This window comes from Canis lupus, chromosome 17 (assembly GCF_003254725.2).
Source record: "Canis lupus dingo isolate Sandy chromosome 17, ASM325472v2, whole genome shotgun sequence".
Taxonomy (NCBI): Eukaryota; Metazoa; Chordata; class Mammalia; order Carnivora; family Canidae; genus Canis; species Canis lupus.
In genome coordinates, this window is record NC_064259.1 from 19,953,264 (window position 1) to 19,973,150 (window position 19,887).

A 19,887-nucleotide genomic window follows, 5' to 3' on the forward strand; every position below is an offset into this window, starting at 1 on the left:
GAGAGGCAGAGGCACAGGCAGAGGGAGAAGCAGGCTCCCTGAGGGGAGCCCATGCAGGATTACATCCCAGAACCCTGGGATCACGCCCTGCGCCAAAGGCGGACTCTAAACCACTGAGCCACTGAGATGTCCCTATTTTGCACTTTTTTTTTTTCTATTTTGCACTTTGAATGGATCTTTACCATTCATGTTTTTGTAACATCATTTTATCATTTGGAACATATTGGTTCTCTGAGTTATGTAGATATTCTAAATGTTGATATATACCATTATATAGTAATATAGTATCTATTTACATCTATCTAACTTAGTATTTTTTATTTTTCAGAAGTCTTTAAGTGTTGGGAAGCTATCAAGCTCATGGTGGCAGATAAACGTTTTCCAAAATTCTTTCGCTCGAAAGCTCAAATTTTATCATTGCCAACAAATACTATCAATTATTTTTTAAAAAATCTTATCTCCACACCCAACGTGGGGCTCGAGCTCACAATCCCAAGAACCAGAGTTGCATGCTCTACCAACTGAGCCTGTCAGGCATCCCAATACTATTAATTATTTAAGTAAGCTGTACACCCAGTATATGGCTTTAAGTCAGGACCCCAAGGTCAAAAGTTGCATGCTTCACTGACTGAGCCAGCCAGGCACCCCAATACTACCAGTTATTTTTCTTTTAAAAAAATTTTTTTTTAATTTTAAGTACTTTTGAAGATTTAATTATTTATTTATTTTAGGGGGAGGGGCAGAAGGAGAGTCTTAAGCAGTCTGTGCAGAGCCAGACTCAGAAATTGATCTCACAAACTAAGCTGAAACCAAGAGTCAGATTCTTAACTAACTGTACCACCCAGGTGCCCCACTATCAATTATTTTTCTTAAGTGACAGGCTGACTTTGTTCATTTTCAAAAAAATTCCCAAATCTGAATAACCATAGTTTGTCAGTCATACTCCTAAATGGTTTTTCTTCCTTTCTTTTTTGTCCTTTGATGATCCTCATTGATTTCTTTTTTTAAAAACACATTTTATTTATTTATTTTAGAGAGAGAGAGAGAGAGAAAGAGCAGGGCGAGGGGCAGAGGGAGAAGGAGAGAATCTCAAGCAGACTTCCTGCTGAGCACAGAACCCAACTTAGGGCTTCACAACCCTGAGATCATGACCTGAGCTGAAATCAAGCATCAGACACTCTACTGAACGAGCCACTCAGGCGCCCCTTCACCCATTTCTTAAACATGAAACAACTAGTGAGATCAGCTCATCACCCAAATAACTACACTAATGCATTTTCTCAAAATAACTACTGTACTTCAGTGTGTTGGAGTGTTTTATGTGTAAACTTCCCATTTTGTCACACGTACTAAAAATGTCAGGTACTCAGGTATCAAGACTTACAATGAATCATAGGCTTAAATGTAAAACACACACATATATATATATAACTGACAATGACATAGGAGAAAATCTAGGTAACTTTGGGTCTGACAATGGCTTTTTAGATACAACACCAAAGACACAATCCAGGAAAGAAATAATTGGTTAGCTAGACTTCATTAAAATTAAAAACTTCAAAAGACACTGCCTGACTTACACTGAGCCACCTGTGAGATGGTTTCCGACCTGGTGGCCTTAAGGGCAGAGGTACTGGGGCACCTGGATGGCTCAGTGGTTGAGAGTCTAGCTTCAGCTCAGGTCATGATTCTGAGGTTCTGGGATCGAGTTCCACATCAAGCTCCCTGCAGAGAGCCTGCTTCTCCTTCTGCCTATGTCTCTGTGTCTCTCTCTGTGTCTCTCATGAATAAATAAAACCTTTAAAAATAGATTAATTAATTTTTAAAAACAAGATACTACTACATAATTAGAGTGGTTAAAATCCAAAAACACTAAAAACACTGAATGCTGGCAAGGATGCAAAACAACAGGTATTCTCATTCATTGCTGATGGAACTGCAAAAGAGCACAGCCACTGTGGAAGACACTTTGACAGTTTTTACAAAACTAAACATACTATTACCATACAATCCAGGAGTCATCCTTCTTGCTGTTTACCAAACAAGCAAGAAAACTTATGTCCACACAAAAATCTGCTGATGTTTATAGCAGTTTTTTTTTATAGCAGTTTTATTCACAAAACTTGGGGGCAAAGCAAGATGGTCTTCAGTAGGTGAGTGAACAAAATAAATTGTGATATATCCAGACAATGGAATATTATTTAGAACTATAAAGAAAGGAGCTATGAAGCCATGAAAATACATGAAGAAACTTAAATGCATATAACTGAAAGAAGCCAATCTGAAAAGTTTACATAGTATATGTTTCCAACTACAGGGCATTCTGGAAAAGGCAAAACAATAGAGACAATAAAAAGATCAGTGGTTGATGGGAGAGAGGGATAAATGGAACACAGTGGATTTTTACAGCACTGAAGTCATTCTGTATGATACTGTAATGATAGATACATGTCCTTACACATTTGTCAAAACTCATAGAAGTTACAACACTAATGTAAACTCTGGACTTTGGGTGATAATAATGTGTCAATGTAGATTCACTGATTTAAAAAAATATACCACTCTGGTATAGGATGTTATTAATAATGAGAGGAATGCGGGGGGCAGAGGGTATACGTTAACTCTCTTTCCTTTCCCTTCAGTTTTGCTGTGAACCTAAAATTGCTCTTGAAAGTCTATTAAAAAATATATGAGGGGTGCCTGGGTGGCTCAGTTGGTTAAGTGTCTGCCTTTGGCTCAGGACATGATCTCAGGGTCCTGGGATGGAGCCCCGCATTGGGCTCCCTGCTCAGTGGGGAGCCAGCTTCTCCCTCTGCCCCTCCCCCTGCCCCTGCTGGTGTGGTCTCTCTCTCCCTAAATAAATAAATACATAAATAAAATCCTTAAAAAGGGGGGGCACCTGGATGGCTCAGTCAGTTAAGGATCCAACTTTTGATTTTCATTTTGGCTCAGGTCATGATCTCCAAATCAGGAAACTGAGCCCCATATGGAGCTCTATGCTCATAGGGGAGTCTGCTTCCCTTCTCCTTCTGCCTCTACCTATCTGCCCCCCACCGCTTTGTGTGTGTGTGTGTGTGTGTGTGTGTGTCTTTCTCTCTGAAATAAATCTTTAAAAAATAATTAGTCTCAATACAGTTAGAATGATTCAGGTCACACAAAGTATGTTCTTTGAGTATAATGGAATTAAAATAGAAATCTTTTTTTTTAAAATAGAAATCTATAAGAGAAGATATCTGAAGTATTCAAATATTTGGAAACCAGATAACACATCTCTCAATTACACATGAGTTGAAGAAGAAATCAAAATCAAAATTAGAAAGTAGTTTGAACCGAAGAGAAATGAAACAACATATCAGAATTGTGGGGATGTTACTATAGCAGCACTTAGGGGGAAATTCATAGCATTGAACATTTACATTAGAAAATTATTAATAATAAAAAATAAAAAGAAAAAAAGAAAATTATTAATAAAGTTCTCAAATTATTGACAACAGCCTCCATATTAAGACATTAGACAAAGAATAACATATTAAACATAAAATAAGCAAAATAAATGAAACACAGTAAGAGTGGAAATCAATGGGGGTGCCTGGATGGCTCAGTCAGTAGAGCATGCAACTCTTTATCTTGGGGACATGTGAAGCCCCACATTGGGCATAGAGCTTACTTTAAAAGAAAGTGGTGGGGGGAGGCGCGCCTGGGTGTCTCAGTGGTTGAGCATCTGCCTTTGGCTCAGGGTGTGATCCCGGGGTCCTGGGATGGAGTCCCACATCAGGCTACCCACAGGGAGCCCGCTTCTCCCTCTGCCTACGTCTCTGCCTCTTCTGTCTCTCATGAATAAATAAATAAAATCTTTAAAAAACAGTAAAAGACACAGAGAGGGAATGGAAATCAATGAAATTAGAAAACAATAACAAAAACAATAGAGAAAACCAATGAATCCAAAGCTGGATTAATATTCTGAAATCAATCAATGAAATTCATCATGTTAACAAACTGAAAAAGAACCCCATATCAAGTCAATAGATGTAGAAAAAGCATTTGACAAAATTTGACATCCATTCCTGATTTAAAAAACAAAAACAAATACACTCCTAGCAGGTGATAGAAGGGAACTTCCTCAGCCTAATGAAGGGCAACTAGGAGAAACCTTTAGCTAACATCATACTTGATATGAAATAGTAAATGCTTTCCTTGTAAGATCAGGAACAAGGATGCCTACTCTCACCACTTGTATTCAACATTGTACTACAGGTTCTAACCAGTGCAGATGAGAAAAAGAAGTTATCTAGAATAAAACATTGTCTTTGCAGCTAACAGTGTTATCTATATAGAAAATCCAACAGAATATATGTACAAAGAAGCCACTAAATCTAGTAAGCGAGGTTAGCAATTGATTTTTATTTTTTTTTTAAGATTTTATTTATTTATTCATGAGAGACAGGCAGGCAGACACAGGCAGAGGGAGAAGCAGGCTCCTTGCAGGGAGCCCGACGTGGGACTCAGTCCTGGGTGTCCAGGATCACGCCCTGGGCTGAAGGCGGTGCTAAACTGCTGAGCCACCCAGGCTGCCCTAGCAATTGATTTTATCAAAGCCTGTATAAGAATGTAAAGTGAATGTTTATATCCACCAATTAATGCTCAGAAATTTGAGTGTTGACCTTTAAAACTGAAATTTAAAAAATTTTTCATAGGATCATTTAAAATTTTTTACTTTTAATTTTTAGAGATTTTACTTTTTTATTTGACAGAGAAAGCACAGAGGGGGTGGGAGAGGGAGAAGCAGGCTCCCTGTTGAGCAGGGAGCCCGATGCGGGGCTCAATCCCAGATGCTTAAGCAAGATGCTTAACTAACTGAGTGACTCAGGCACCCCTAAAAAACTTTAAAAGTAAAAAAAATTGAAATGTAGGATTAAATCAGACAAAAGATGTGAAAGCTCTATTCACTGGTACCAATAAGACATTGCTAAGAGAAATTAAATATTATGTAAATAAATGGAAATATGGATTAATGACAAAATACTAAGATCTCAATTTCTTTCAAATTGTTGTATACCTTAAACACAATCCCAGTTAAACTTGTTTTTACAGAAATTGACAACTGGTTCTGTAATTCATGGAAATCAAAGGGCAAATAGCCTAATAGAATTTGAAGGTAAAAAACAAAGTTGGAGAACTAACATTACCCGATTTTAAAACATTTATAAAGCTACAGTAATTAAGACAATGTGGTACTAGTGCAAAGATATACAAGCATATCAGTGGAACAGAAATCTGAAAATAGATTCACACATATATGGACAATTGATTTCCAACAGAGGTATGAAAGTCATTCAGTATGTCTTTTAATGTGAGAACAATTGGATATCACATCTTTAAGATTTTATTTATTTATTCATGAGAGACAGAGAGAGAGAGGCAGAGACACAGTCAGAGGGAGAAGTAGGCACCATGCAAGGAACCCAACGTGGGACTCGATCCCAGGACTGGAATCACACCCTGAGCTAAAGGCAGATGTTCAACCGCTGAGCCACCCAGGCGTCCCAGATATCACATCTTTATTTTTTTAAATATTTTATTTATTTATTCATGAAAGGCACGGGGGGGGGGGGCAGAGACACAGGCAGAGGGAGAAGCAGGCTCCATGCAGGGAGCCGGACATGGGAATCGATCCAGGGTCTCCAGGATCACACCCTGGGCTGAAAGCGGTGCTAAACCACTGGGCCTGCCCAGAAACAGACTTTTTTTTTTTTTTTTTTAAGATTTTATTTATTTATCCATGACAGAGAGAGAGAGAGGCAGAGACACAGGCAGAGGAAGAAGCAAGGCTCTGTGCAGGGAGCCCGATGTGGGACTCGATCCCGGGTCTCCAGGATCACACCCCGGGCTGATGGGGGCACTAAACTGCTGAGCCACCAGGGCTGCCCAATATAACATCTTTAAATAATTTATTAAGTTTAATAAACACAACTCCCAATCTTCTCTACTCCAAATCACTGTCAACCATCATTCTAATTTCTCCATGAATTTGACTTCTGTATGTTCATTATATAAGTGGAATCGTATATTTATTCCTTTTGTGTCTGGCTTATTTCACTTAGCACAGTGCCTACAAGGTTCATCCATGTTGTGGCATGTGTCAGAATGACATTCTTTTTTAAGGCTGAATATTCCAAGTATATCACATTTTGTTTACCCATTCATTGATGAATATTAGGTTGTTTTACTTTTCAGCTATTATAAATAACATTGCTATGAACACTGATATGCAAATATCTGTTCAAGTCCCTGTTTTCATTTCTTTGGGGTATATAGCCAGAAGTGAAATTGCTGGATCATACAGTACTTCTGTTTTGAGGAATGGTCAAACTGTTTTCCACAGCAATAAAGTCATTTCACATTTCTACTAGCAATGCACACTAAATTCTCTACATCCTTGCCAACACTTTGTGTGTGTGTGTGTGTATGAACTCTACTCCCAACATGGGGCTTGAACTCATGACCCTGAGATCAAGAGTCTCATGCTCTACTGAGCTAGCCAGGTGCCCCTTGTTTTAATAGCTATCCTTATGGGTATGGAGTTGTCTCATTGTGATTTTGTTTGCATTTTCCTGGTAGTTAGTGATCTTGAGCATCTTTTCATGTGCTTATTTGGCCATCTGTGTGTATCTTCTCTACAGAAATGCCTACTCCAGTCCTTTACTCATTTTTTAATTGGTTGTTCTTTTGCTGTTGAGCTGTAGGAGTTCCTTACATATTCTGAATATTGATTTCTTGTTGACATAGGATTTGCAAATATTTTCTCCCATACTGAGGGCTGTGTTTTCACTCTGAATAATGTCCTCTGATGTACAAGACTTTAGTTTCAGAATTTTAACATTTTGTTTTTAATGAAATCCAATTTATCTTTTCTTTTGTTGCCTGTGCTTTTGACAAATCCCAGAAATCACTGCCAAGTCAAATTATGAAATTTTCCTCATTTTCTTCTAAGTGTTTTATATTTTTAGCTTTCAATGTTTAGGTCTTAGATCAATATTAATTTTTGTATACGGCATAGGATAAGGGTCTGATTTCATTCTCTTGCATGTGGATATGCAAGTTTTGCAACATTTATCGAAAAGACTGCCCCCCTTTTCTCATTGACTGGCCTTGGCACTCTTGTCCAAAAAATCACTTGATCAATACATGTGAAGGTTTACTTCTGGGCTCTCTGTTTTACCTCATTGGTCTGTATGTCTATCTTCATGCCATTACCACACTGCTTTAATTTCTGTGGCTTTTGGGTATAGGTTTCTTTTTTATTTTTGAAATGTACAACACATCCTTTATGGCTCGTGATCCGTTCTTTAATCCCCAAGTGTTGCCTAGAGACTGGCACTTTTTGTAGTACCCAAATTTAGCCAAGGACCCAGGGATAATTGTGCAATCGGGTGCAAGAAAAGGAGCAACAGGTGGGTCATTCAACATGACGTCTGATTTCTTTGGAAAAGAGAAGGCACAGTCGCTAGAGTAAAACTGTACGCCTTTATTCAACTTAAATGAGTCATTAAGATAAAATACAATTTGCCCATGTGCAGAAACATTGTACATTCAATTCTGAGGAAGGTAGTTTTATACAACCAATAAAAGGAACGGTCTAAAAGTGAGAGGAATAAAGACGATAGTGAGAGGGGAGCTAAAAGGCAGAGTTTTATCTGTCAAAGTGCTAAGGCCTATGTGCACAAAGATTAAGTGAACAAGACCAACATAAGGTCATTTCTTCCATTCTGATTTCTCTTGGTGCTGGTGAAAAAGTTTTAAGGTGTGATGCAATGAGTCACAGGATTAAGACGGGTTTTAAAAAAAAATAGGTCATAGCACTTATGGCTGAGAAAGGTTTATTTCCAGAGTTTCATTAGTCATGTACTCGAGATCTTTTATGGATTCTATGAATTTCACGAATTCAGTAAGAGCCTGCCCTTCAATCAGTAGTCTATTATCAAGGAACAAACGGTTAGGTCCTTCCCAGCCCAGAATCCATCTCCTTATGCAACAACAGAGGAGAAACCAAATCTGAGACTCTGGAAAAGTTTCATTACTTTAAAGTTTGTGTTAAGTGATTACATATACGTTCAGCTGGGGTTACCACCCAGGTCTTCAAATTGCTATTGCCCAAAAACCTAAAATGAGAATTGCTAACCTCGGGCCAAAGTCCAACTCCATCATTTCCAAGCTCTAGGTATCTGGAAACATCAGATATTGGTTTTTGGAAAGAAAGTAATAAAGTAAAAGTTTTTGTACCACCCTTTCCATAGAAAGGGAACAGGCTGTGTGTAAAATAATAGTTCTAAGGTATCTTCAAGTATTTTGATAACATTTAATGCACTGCTTTCTTATTGGGCTAATTTAAATTTTAAATATTTAGAAAGAGAACCCACGATTAAAGTTAATAAAATTGTTGACTCAAGTTGGCAAAATAGTGTTTATGAGCAACATCGGCATTATTTAACAGACACAGGTGCACAACACTAAATCCTGAGCAGCAGCAAAAGCTGCCACCGGATAACTCAATAGAAAACCATCACCTTGCCCATAAAATGTCTCAAATCAAATTTCACATTCTAATCATGGCAATTTAACATTATGTGAACTCAAAACCTTAAAAAAAAAAAAAAAAAAAACTCCATAAAAGGGTAAGTTAAGAATAATTCAGTTTACTTAAACCCATTTTAAATCCAATCTTGGGTTTACCTTTTTTCTCCCCCAGGCATTCTGTGGGTTTTGCAGTCAAGATGGAAATCAGTGGGCTTTTTTTATTTCCCTTTAGCCTCCTTTTGAGTTTGAAGAACCAGGAATAGAGTTGGAAGTTATTCTTCAGGAGAACACACTATCTCGTCACAGCCCATTTCTATGGCCTGATCATCTCTGGCTCTCCCTTCCAGGCTCAATCCCTCCTTCCTGTCTTTCTTAGGGAAGTCTTTCTTATAGAGATAGTCTTTACTGATTAAGAGTGAAAGCTCCACGGAGGTATAGAGATTCCTCAGTTTATACATCTCTGTAAAAGAAACTTGGTTTTCTAAGGTCACCAAGTATTAGGAAAATACAGGATACCCACCCTCCTACTTCCTGGGCAAAGTTGGGACATTTCATGGTGGAATACACCAAATACCTCTTTTAAAGGTGAATATGGATATTTTGGCATGCAGAATTTGAGTTGCAAATCCAACAATCCAAGTTAATGATAAATGATAAGGAAAATTCAAGAATAAGCACTCACAAAATACAATGATTTATCTTAAAAAAATTTTTTTTTTAACCAGAAAATCTTAAAGTAAAAATTGGGAATTTAGGCCATTAAAAAGGACTAAGGTACTGCTGAAGTTTCTTGTAGTTAAAAATTCTGTGACTTCATAATGGGGGATGGGGGAGCCAATTCTACTGTACTAGAATAAAAACTTTAGAACACCAGTTTTATCCATTATGGAGAAAAAACAGGGATGCAACATCTCTTCCTTCTCACCAGACTACAAAATGAAAATCAAGGTTTAGTTTTAATTCCCTTTAGCTTCCTTTCGGTTTGAACATTAGGGAAAGGCAGGCTACATTATTTACCTAAGAGTTATTGGAAAGGGTTAGTTAAGATTATAGCATCTTTCTGGGTGCACTGACCAGAATTAATTGAACGGGATTCTCTCTTCAACTAAGATGTTACTAAGAAATTTAAGTTTCTATTAAGAATTCTACATCTTCTTCACTTCCATGTTATTTTACCTAGGGGCAATGCCTTTCCTTTCGCTCTTCATGTTTTGCCATGGTTTCAAACAGTGCCTCAAACACGTCCCTTCCATAACTCATTTATATTTAAATTTCCATCGTGTCTTGGGAAATATGTGGTATCTATTACTCCTTGAGCCCTGAACTAGACATGTGCTGTATGGCTACTGATATGTTAGGAAGACCTTTTGCAATCTACCTGGTTGCTTTTGTTTACCCTTATAAAACCTGAACCTCATCACAGTGCCTAGCACATAGTAGGTGCTCCGAGAAATATGTGAATCAATGAATAACATGATTTGTACACAAAACCAGCTAGACACATTATGCAAAATCTTATTTCTTAAGACCGTTTGGTCAAGTAGTGTCAAAAGCATTGAACACAGGTTTCTAGACTGTGATGTAAATAAAGAATGGACAATTGGAGATTCAAGTTGAAGTCGTGTTCTAGTATATTGCTCTTTCTCATTCAACTGCACATCAACTACACATTTAGGCTCCTATGTCATTAACCTGAACATGAAGAAATTTTACTTCTGGTGAGGTAGGAGGCCCATTTAAATAATTATAAATATGTATTAGAAACGGTGTGTGTGTGTGTGTCTGTCTGTAAATGGCCATAATGGACTGGTTCACATACATTTAAATATTTCACTTTCACTTCTATTATATATGGTAATTATAAGAATGCAGATGTTCCCTGAGACATACGAAAATTTCCTTTAGAAAAAGCATATTTTAAGCAAAGATTTAGAATGCTGTTCTCTTGGAGTGGTAAATGATCTTCAATGTCTTTGGGCAACCCCAATGTTTGAAATTTCAATTTTTGAAAGATAACAAGGCAATCTTTTAAAAAAAGCATTCTATAAATCCTTATTAATTTCCAAAATATGCTACTTTTATCAGTGAAATAATCACAGCTGAGGAATTAAGGGGAGAACTAGGAAACTAGAAGAGTCAGTTTCATGGGTCACTAAGATACATTCGTGGAGTTCTGACCTTATTTTTTATTTCATCAATAAATCTATAAATTATTCATTTTTAAAGAATAGACTAGATATCTATTTCCAAAGACTATCTAGGTATCATTTTGCTCCTTCAATCATATCCTAAAACCAAGTATTTGCAACCACAAAATTCTCTTGAACAGCAGGATTCCAGGCTATCTGTAGGTATGGGATATAGACTGGCAGTTAAGCTCTCCTAATATCTGGCTGAGTCCTCATTTGCATAAATGCCCTTCCTGACACAGGGGAGATCAAAATCCAAGCTCTCCTAGCTCTTCTAGCTCTCCAGATCAATTAGGAAGGACCTAAAACTGGTTTTGAAACTCCCTCACCGGATCAATCAGGAAGGATACAGAACCAGTTAGGAAACTTACTTCTCAGAGAAGAACTGGTAAAGAGAAAACAAGTTTTTGATTATCTTCATGGGATTATTTCTTCACATACTCCTATCGCTTAGAAGGTTGTGGCAGTGAATGTTTGCTAATGAATTATTAACCACAGTTGAGAAAGAAAAACCTATTTTTACCCCTGAGATATTTTCTTACCATTCTTTGTTTTAGAAGCAAACAGTGGGCACATTAAAAAAAAAAAAAAGGAATGCACCATGTTTTTGTGTTTGTCTGTTTTTCAACGTTCCCAGTAACATCCCATGGTTAAGAGACAGAACAGTTCAAGGGTGAAAGCAGAGACAGACAGATTAGGCAAGTTTAATATTTTTACTAGAGTTCTGAAAGAAATATGCTACCCTGATTTGTTTATCACCAAATTTCTCATTTTACCCTTCTATACAATCTGTTGTAATCTTCCAATGGTAATAATATAAGGCAACAGCTGAGGGCCCTTACCCACACCGCTCTCAGATGGATGTCAGACCTCAAGATTCACCAAAAAGTCCAAGGTTTTTATTTTCACTTTAATTATCTTTTACTTAATAATAAAATGAAAAATAAGAATATATGAATACATACAATCTATATACATATATTTATTGCAAATACTTAAAATTCTTATGTAAAATGATTTTTCTATATTTGTGAAAAAATATGACTTTTTAAATGGTGTTGACACCAACTTCTCTGTACATACCCTCAATTCCAATGTTAACAATTCCTTTAAAAAGGCAAAAAGACACAAAAGTTTAGCATTTACCAAACCAGTCTGTACAAACCTTATAAGCCAGAAGGAAAAAAAATAGCTTGTGGTAAATAAGTTGATATTCTTTTAAAATAAAAAATAAACTTCAAAACTATTCCCCTTATTGCATTTTCTGGAAATAATCTGAGTGTCTTTAGAGTAACTTCCTTTGTAACAATTTGTGCCTTAACAGTGAGGTCCTACGTTAAACATACCATATATGAGAAATTCAAAGTCTTCCACTGTCACTTTTTACATAGATATTAAAATATATATTACTTAAAATATATTACTGGAAAGCTATTTTTAAAATTGATCTTTAATAGTTGTATCAAATGTAAAGCATTAAAAAAAATAAAGTAACCAAGAATCTATGAAGCTCTCACTTCAACTTTAGGAAATGTTTTACCTACTGTTCCCTTTCAATAGGTATGTAGGTATTGAAACATGGGAGGAAAGATCCCTGCCTATCATCATGTTTCTCAGAGTCTCTTTGGACTATTCTATAAATTGAGCTGAAAACTACCGTCGGCCAAGTTTTTTACTTAGCAAGTTGTGGTAATGCAACAGGGACTTTTCCCTCTTTGCTGTGAAGTGAAACCTCTAGGTCAAAGAGAAAAACCCTGGCACTACTCACTGATAGTGAGTTCTAGAAATAAATAGTGGTGTAATGACCAGAGAAGACTCCATCGTTATAACAAATCATTTCACCCAAGAGCTCTGTAAGGGCTCTAAGGTGGAGAAAGGCAATAATAAGCAATTAGGATGGTAACTGTCAAGTCAGCAATATGTATGAATTTACACCTTCACCAGGAAGGCAATGAGGTCTTCCTTTGGCTATTTATCTAAATCTGAGATAATTCCTAAAACACCTACATCTGGGTGCCTTCCCAGCCCACGCAAGTATGCTTCCCCTACTCCTAACAAAAATGTCCCATTTGCCAGATCTTACTTAGAAATGTTACATGGGTTACCACAGATAGTTTCAGTATCTTGAGCACAGGGGTTAAGGAAGAGTAGGGCGATCAACTCCAGGTCATTTGGCTTTATCTTCTGCTTAATAGGATGGAGAATTTTAATCAAAATTTTTTCTTAAGATTCAGGGAGCCTTCTCTACTAGACAACTCAGAACATTCATTAAGTAAGACTGAGATGACATATTTATTGTTAATGCTATCTCCCCAAGGTGACCTACAATGGAAGGTACCTGAAGGCTCGAGAGACATCCCTTGGAGGCATAAATATCAGGCACAATGCCTGACTAGTCACTGGAAATAGTGCAACTAAATATCATTAAAAAAAAAAAAAAAAAGCTTAGCATTTATTAGCAACCTTTTAGATTGAACTGAAAGGTAAAGCAACTCTGAAAACCTAAGATAAAAACTGCTTTCATGGTTCTGGAGTACCATGCTCTCAATAATATAAAGATTTTCCTTGTTCCTACTGCTTCATTTTCAAAAGGCCAGACTGGAATGTGTTTGGATTGTTGCTGTTGTTTTTCTGTTCAGCTCTTAAAATGAATGACTTTCTATCTGAAAACACTGTTTTGAAGCAAACTAACGGACTGTATTCAATTTACTACCAACCTGAGAGAACCTATTCTCTCGTTTTGTCAAGATTGAGGCAGTGTACCTAGTTGACCAATTCTGTTTTAGGGACATTCATAAATGCCAATATTTTATTAGCTGAGTATTGCTTGTTAAGAGAATCTGGGGAATAATAATGCTTAGGGACCTATCTGTAAGAGCCTGGTCAAGATGAAGAGGCACAATACGGTCTGCTCTCCAAGTGGACTTAAAAATCCCTGATAACCATTCTACCTTTCCTGGTTTACCTGTTCAACCTCAGATTAGGGGAACCATGGAGGAGAGACTCTTCTAGGACAGGAAAGGTGCAAAGAAGAAAATTCACTTTGATCAAGCCAAATTGGTAACTAATGTTTTAGTTTTAGCACAGGGTCAGTTCCAAACTACTCAGGCACTTCAGCATGCAGACCAGCCCTGGGTCCTGGCCCTGATGCAGAGAGTGAAGCTGAGCATGGAGAGTTTTAACCAGCAATAGGTCCTTCCAGCCCCTGCCCTTGGACTACCCAGAGTACTCGAAGTTTGGGGAACTGAACCATGTTTGTTTCCTCCTGGATCCTGGCTTGAGAATATTCCTTATCCCTGGATCCATGCAGCCTTCGTTATGTTTTAGCTATGTGTGTGCAGGAAGGAAAAGGAAAGTTAGAACATCCTATTGTCTTGGCTGAAACTAGAACACAGATATTAATCCTATATTTGCCTTAAGCCACAAAAAATAACAGAAGCCAAAACTGAAAAACAGTGAAGCAGTAAGTTTCTTATGGGATTCAAAAGTATTAAAAGTGTGTATAATGTGGAGGAGGGTGGGGGAAAATGGGTAACAGAATAGGGAAGAGCAAAGAGTAATTACTGTCTACTTTCTCCTAATCTGGAATGTGACTTAATAAGTTTACACTGTTCTGCATATGGTAAATATCACATCCTGAATACTAAGTACAACTACAGGTGTACTAGGTTGCGGTAATATTTTTACTTTACACACTTGAAATTAGGAAACTTAAGATCAATATGCAAATGATGCACATTGACAATACCCAATTCTTTAATACCAAATTCTGGTAAATTGTAGATTTATTTTAATGTCCTTTAACCATGACCTAAGTATATGTACTCAAAAACTCTTCAGTCACTAGAGACAAGATTTAAAAAACAACAACAAAGGAAACAAAAGAGAGTCAGCAAAAATAAGCAACAAAACTTTGGAAATAATCTTCCTTTCTAGATGTTCCCTTAGCCATTTACTTAAGTCCCTTTACATTAGAAATTTCTAGTGCATAGACAGCAATCATCCAAAACAGAGGACATATTTTCTAAAACAGGAGAAGCGTCTTTTACTGTGTGTGTGCATGTGTGCACGCACACATCGTGTTCAAAGTAATATTTAATAAGATTACTCTATACTCCTCAGATGCCTGGGGAGGTCAAAATAGGCTTAACAGAACAGGCAAGTGTGGCAAAAAGGATCTTTTCCTCCTGCACAACAGCGGACTACAGAACATTAGGGAACACAGTTGGGCAAGAAGAAGAAAAGAGAGGCTACCTTGTTTCTAGTGTTAAAATCATTTTCCAAAGTTCTTCATGTTCAGTTTATTAGTTTCTGCACTTTTTATTCCCTTGCCCAACAAAACACATAGTTCAAATCATCCGTTACTAACATTTTTTTGTTACTGCCATACTAGTATTTCACACCTGTTTGTAAGCTCCCATGACTGCCGAGGTGCCCGGTGTTACTGCTGGAACTGTGGCCCCGCATAGGCTATGCTAACAGCAGGGGCCCAGGGCAGCACACCCCTCTTGGGCCACACTCACCATCTCAGGGCAGGGCAGGGGGTCTGGAGGGCAGGTGTCCACAAACCGCAAGCAGAGAGCTTGGGGGTGGTACTGGTTTGTGGAAGCCAAGAACCAGGTCATGAGCTTTCAGAGTCTGAATTTACCACCTGTGAAATGAATACCTTATCAACAATTTGAACTTAAGAAGGTTCTGTCTAAGGTAAAGGGACTGAGTAAACCCTGAATCTAAATCCCGCAAAAGCTGAATAATCTACGTAAAGCCTGCGGTCAGACTGTCATGACATAATCAGCTTGAACGGTCATTTCTCCGGACCGTTCCTTCCCTCCTTCCTTTTCCTAGTCTCTTAAGAAAGGAGAGAAAAAGAGAGACAGCTTCCTTTTAACCATGCATGGCATTAAACTTTTCTCAGAGTCATGGTGAAGTGAAACATAAATCTGAATTCAAAGTAATACATTATTACCTAAACACTTGGGAAAACAATGTTAAAACAAAATGTGACATATTTACATGATTTTTTAAGTGCAAACTTGTCACAAATTCACAAAGTCTTGCTTGACCTAGACTTACTATACAAGGTGCTCTTCCTCTAAAACGTAAGATCTGTACTCTGTATTCCTGATTAAGTAACATTTGTCTCTTAAGACAACTGAAACCTACTTATTTATTTCTGTGATTCCCAAAAAGGACGCAAAAAACCTTATCTCATCAACCCTTCCCTCCCTGCCTCCTTTACGATGTGTTCTCTCTCTAGCTGCATTACCGAACGACAAGGCAGGAAACGCAGAGTTTGGAGGGGCCAATGCAATCATCGTGGCAGAATGCTCCACACCCCTTGCACATGATCATGGCTTTCAAGCGGCAGTAACATTTCGAAGGTGTGTCCTCTATGCTGTTCTCTTCAGGAAAGGCCTGAACGGGAATGGTCTGGCCGTGGCTGCTGGGATTCATAGCCTGGCTAGCGGGGATAGTAGTGACAGTCACCGAAAAGGACATGACGTCACCTACGTTGCTAGACACCTGGCTGCCATCAGGCATCCCTGGGACAGCAGAATTGTGGTCCATGTCAGACGAGGTGGAGACATTGATCATGCCTCTGTAGCTCGGCCCGATCTGGGTGGGGCTTCCATACAGCTTGGGGGTCTGCAGGGGTGGAAGCAGGAGCGGCTGATGGGTGGGACTGTCTGCAGTCAGAGGGAGACTGGTAGAATGGAAAAGCTCAGGGCTGGTTCGCATCGTCTTCCCTCTCACTGCATGAGCCATCTGTTTCTGTGCCACCTGAAGGAAATCTCTGGCTAGGGTCTTCTCATCCAATATTTGGCCTCTACTGAACAGGTAATTCTCCTTGCTTAAAGTGGTTTGCTCATGCGCTGGTGTCTCCGCCTTCACATTCTTTTTTGCTAAACAATCATTGGTGGACAGAGTTTCTCTACTGTGGGGTCCCGAATTTGCTTCACACTTGCCAGAGCCCTGAGTAGCCTGGGGTTCCTCCTTCACCATGACAGATTCTTGCTCATCACCAGTACTTTCCTCATCAGTATCTTCTTCTTTGCCGCTACTACTATCACCTGTTGCATTTTTACAGTCAGTATATCCCATTTTCAAGGCCTCCGTTGGGCTATTTAGACACAAACGGTCTTCAAGGTTTACGGAATGGGTCCTCCTAAAGCTCTCTGAACCCCGGCCATAGGTGGAAATGTTCAGTAAGTAGTGACCTGCCATTGCAGGTTTCGATGTCCTTCTGCCAGCAAAACCCAGCATGAACCTCTGGCTTGTGGAGATATCTTCTAACTGGAAACCTGAGTGAGTGAAGTTGAACTGGGAGGGCTGCACAAATGAGAGAACGTTCTGCCTCCGAACCCTCTGTATGAGAGTCTGAAGGATCTGATCCTGGGTGGCCTTGCCGAGCCCCTCCTGGTACTGGTGTGTGTCAATGCCTGAGTCCCTCAGTTCCTTACCTGAAAAGAGCTGAAGGGGCCTGGGAACCTGGGGGAGCTGCTTACTGTGCAAGGCTTTACCCAGCTGCTGCAGAGCCGGGTGGGGCTGCCTCTCACTACCTTCCTCTCTGCTGCTGTTTTCTGCCACCTGGGTGCCTGGGAGCGCTCCTACCCCCGGCTCCTCTTTTGTAGTCAGTGGAACAGTTTTCATTTCAACTTTGGTGAGAGGTTTAGGCAGAATTTGCTCCATGGGAACATCTTTGCCCTGAAGCAGCTGAGTGACCAAAGGATTATTTGCAGGGATACTGGAGCTTGACCTTGAAATGGGTCCATTCATATTTGAAGGAGTTCCTGGAGTTTTAAGGCTAGAAGCTACTGGCAAAGTGCTCGAGGATGTAGCTAATCCCGTAGGTACTACAGTTACACTAACCTGGGGTACAGGAAGCTTTTCTAAAGTGGCTGTTGTTAATAAAGATGTTAAAGGAGAGGGAGTCATATCCGTCGAAGTACTAGTAGCTGTCTCCGCTGAGGCTGAAAGATCTGGTATATTCTTACTAGAACCTGCTCGAGACTCAACCGTGCCATCAGCTGCAAAACAAACAGGTGAGGCACCGGAGATTAGGGCAGAATCTGCTGGAGTAGAAGGCGCTTTCTCCTGTCTGCAGTTACTGGGGCCTTGTGGGTGGGTCAGAGAGGCCACTGTGACTGTTGCCCTGGTGGGATTCAGTTGTTCATTATTCAGTTTCCCTACAGCTGGTGGGGGTGCATTAGTGTGGGCTGCTGATGGGACACCTGTGCGTGCTCCACCGACGGCAGAGGTTGGAGGCACTGAGGAGGTTTGCTGTAGTTGTGCTCCAGAGACACTAGGAGGCTGTGCCTGGTCTGGGGTCTTGGCCTCAGACTGGGGCTGAGTCTCTGGACCACAGGGTAAAAGCTCTCTCGTACCTCCCCTGCTTCCAGTTCCTGCCAATTCCAGTGTGGGGCCCTTTCCAGGTGCGTCACCTCTGTCTGAGTCTGGACATCCCCCTCTAGCAGTTTTCCTGTCACCACCCTCTCCTGGACCTTGTCCACCCCCTGGGCCAGGTCCTGGAATGGTCCCTCCAACGGAGGTGGCTGCGGCGGCGGCAGCGGCGGCGGCGGCTGCTGCTGCCCTCTGTGCTTTGACCAGCTGGGCTTTTGCTTTGATGTCTGCAAGAGTTCTGGCTCCTGTTCTGTTAGGACTAGTGATGGAGACTGGAAAACGAGCCCTGGGAGAGACCTGCGATGTAGGAAAAGGCATGGGGGAGATCCTGGAGACCGGGATCTGAAAGAAGGAGGGAGAAAAAAAAACCCCAGAGTTTAGTTTTCATTTACAGGAATACTGGAACTTCACGAACACCTGAATTTCTGCAGTAAACACTGCACACCAGGGACAAAGATGGGAAGTCCACAGCCGAGTGATCAAACCGAGGAGACAGCAACTTGACTTCATCTATAGGGTCCTTCCACGTTCTCTACTGGTACCAAAACCTCTCCTCCCCTGACATCTTTTCCACCCCATGCTTCTTTTCTCAAAACAACTCCCTCCTAAGGGCATTACTACTCACAACTGCTTATTACCTAAGATACACACCTTGCTATGGTATTTGCACTTTCGAATGTGTGTGTGAGAGAGACGAAGCATACCACTATCTTTTTCTTCATAGCTCTCCATTCAAGGTCCAAGGAAAACTCTTGCTCTCTTCTGCTCTACACACATACACGCATGCACATTTCAGCATACAGGCTGAATCATCTCAATGACACAGGCTTCTAGATAGCACTGGAAGGCACACAGTGATCCATGGATATACCCTAGTCTGTCCATCCATGTGAGTGAGTATGTACATAACGTATACCACAGTTATTCTCATCCCTGGCTGCCTTTATACTTACTCGAGGAGCTGTTTAAAAATATATATGTTCTGAGTCCTATCCCAAATTTACAAATTAGAACCCTAGGGAAAAAAATGCTTTTCTGAAACACTTGCTGGGAGATCCTGATATATCACCAGGTTTGAAACCACTGACTTTTGTATCATAAAATATTGTATCTGAAAGGAATCTCACTCCTGTTTGAAACAATACTTTGGAAGCTATCAGAGTTAAATTAGAATGCATCAAAATCTAGACCCTTCTAGTAGTTGCCAGAGCTTAAATGAGCAAATAACTGTTACAATAGACTTTCTAGGGCCTTTAATTTAAAAAAAAAAGAAAAAAGAAAAATTAAGGCATGGAACTCTAAGAAAATGCAGGTCATCTTTCTGGAACTCCCTAAATTAAGAATAATAAAGTCACTAAAACTGTTTATTTGCAATAACCATTTCTCAAAAGGTCAGTGGTCCTGAGAAATGGATTCTCTGTCATTCAGAAGTCAGAGCTGTGGGACTGTGTAATAGCCATTATGAAGTCCGCACATCCCACATCATGAGATGTACCTAATCTCTCTCTTAACACTGCATCTCTTTTACATCTAACTGCACAGTATTTCAGAGGCTATCAACTGAGGGAAAGAAGCAATTGTTGTCTCTTGGTAATATCATCTAGAAGGCACTAGTAGGAAGGGGAGAAAGAAAGTAGATAAAACCAGAAAATTAAATCCAAGAAAGTAAAAGCACAATTGTTTAAGGGAATTGTATATAGGGACAAACAACCTTGTAACAGAA

General features: G+C 39.5%; 1 protein-coding gene and 1 long non-coding RNA gene across 7 annotated transcripts in view; one reads left to right on the forward strand and one right to left on the reverse strand.

Moving 5' to 3' along the window:
- LOC112664683 (uncharacterized) overlaps positions 1-19,887 on the forward strand; it is a 70,750-nt gene that overhangs the window by 7,872 nt on the left and 42,991 nt on the right. Inside the window, exons 1-2 of one of the 3 annotated variants that reach the window (XR_003139888.3) lie at positions 10,187-10,297; positions 16,021-16,144. The exons of 1 other annotated variant lie outside the window; for it this stretch is intronic. This is a non-coding gene — a long non-coding RNA (uncharacterized LOC112664683). Of the gene's footprint in view, positions 1-10,186; positions 10,298-16,018; positions 16,145-19,887 lie in introns of those variants that run through there. One more of the 3 variants, XR_007403376.1, reaches the window with a different exon arrangement.
- ASXL2 (ASXL transcriptional regulator 2) overlaps positions 7,506-19,887 on the reverse strand; it is a 151,204-nt gene continuing 138,822 nt past the window's right edge. For all 4 annotated transcript variants that reach the window (XM_049096202.1, XM_025454465.3, XM_049096201.1 and 1 more), the window contains one exon: positions 7,506-18,506. In XM_049096202.1, the coding sequence (XP_048952159.1) occupies positions 16,026-18,506 (2,481 nt within the window). In that variant the 3' untranslated portion in view covers positions 7,506-16,025. The remainder of the gene's footprint in view (positions 18,507-19,887) is intronic.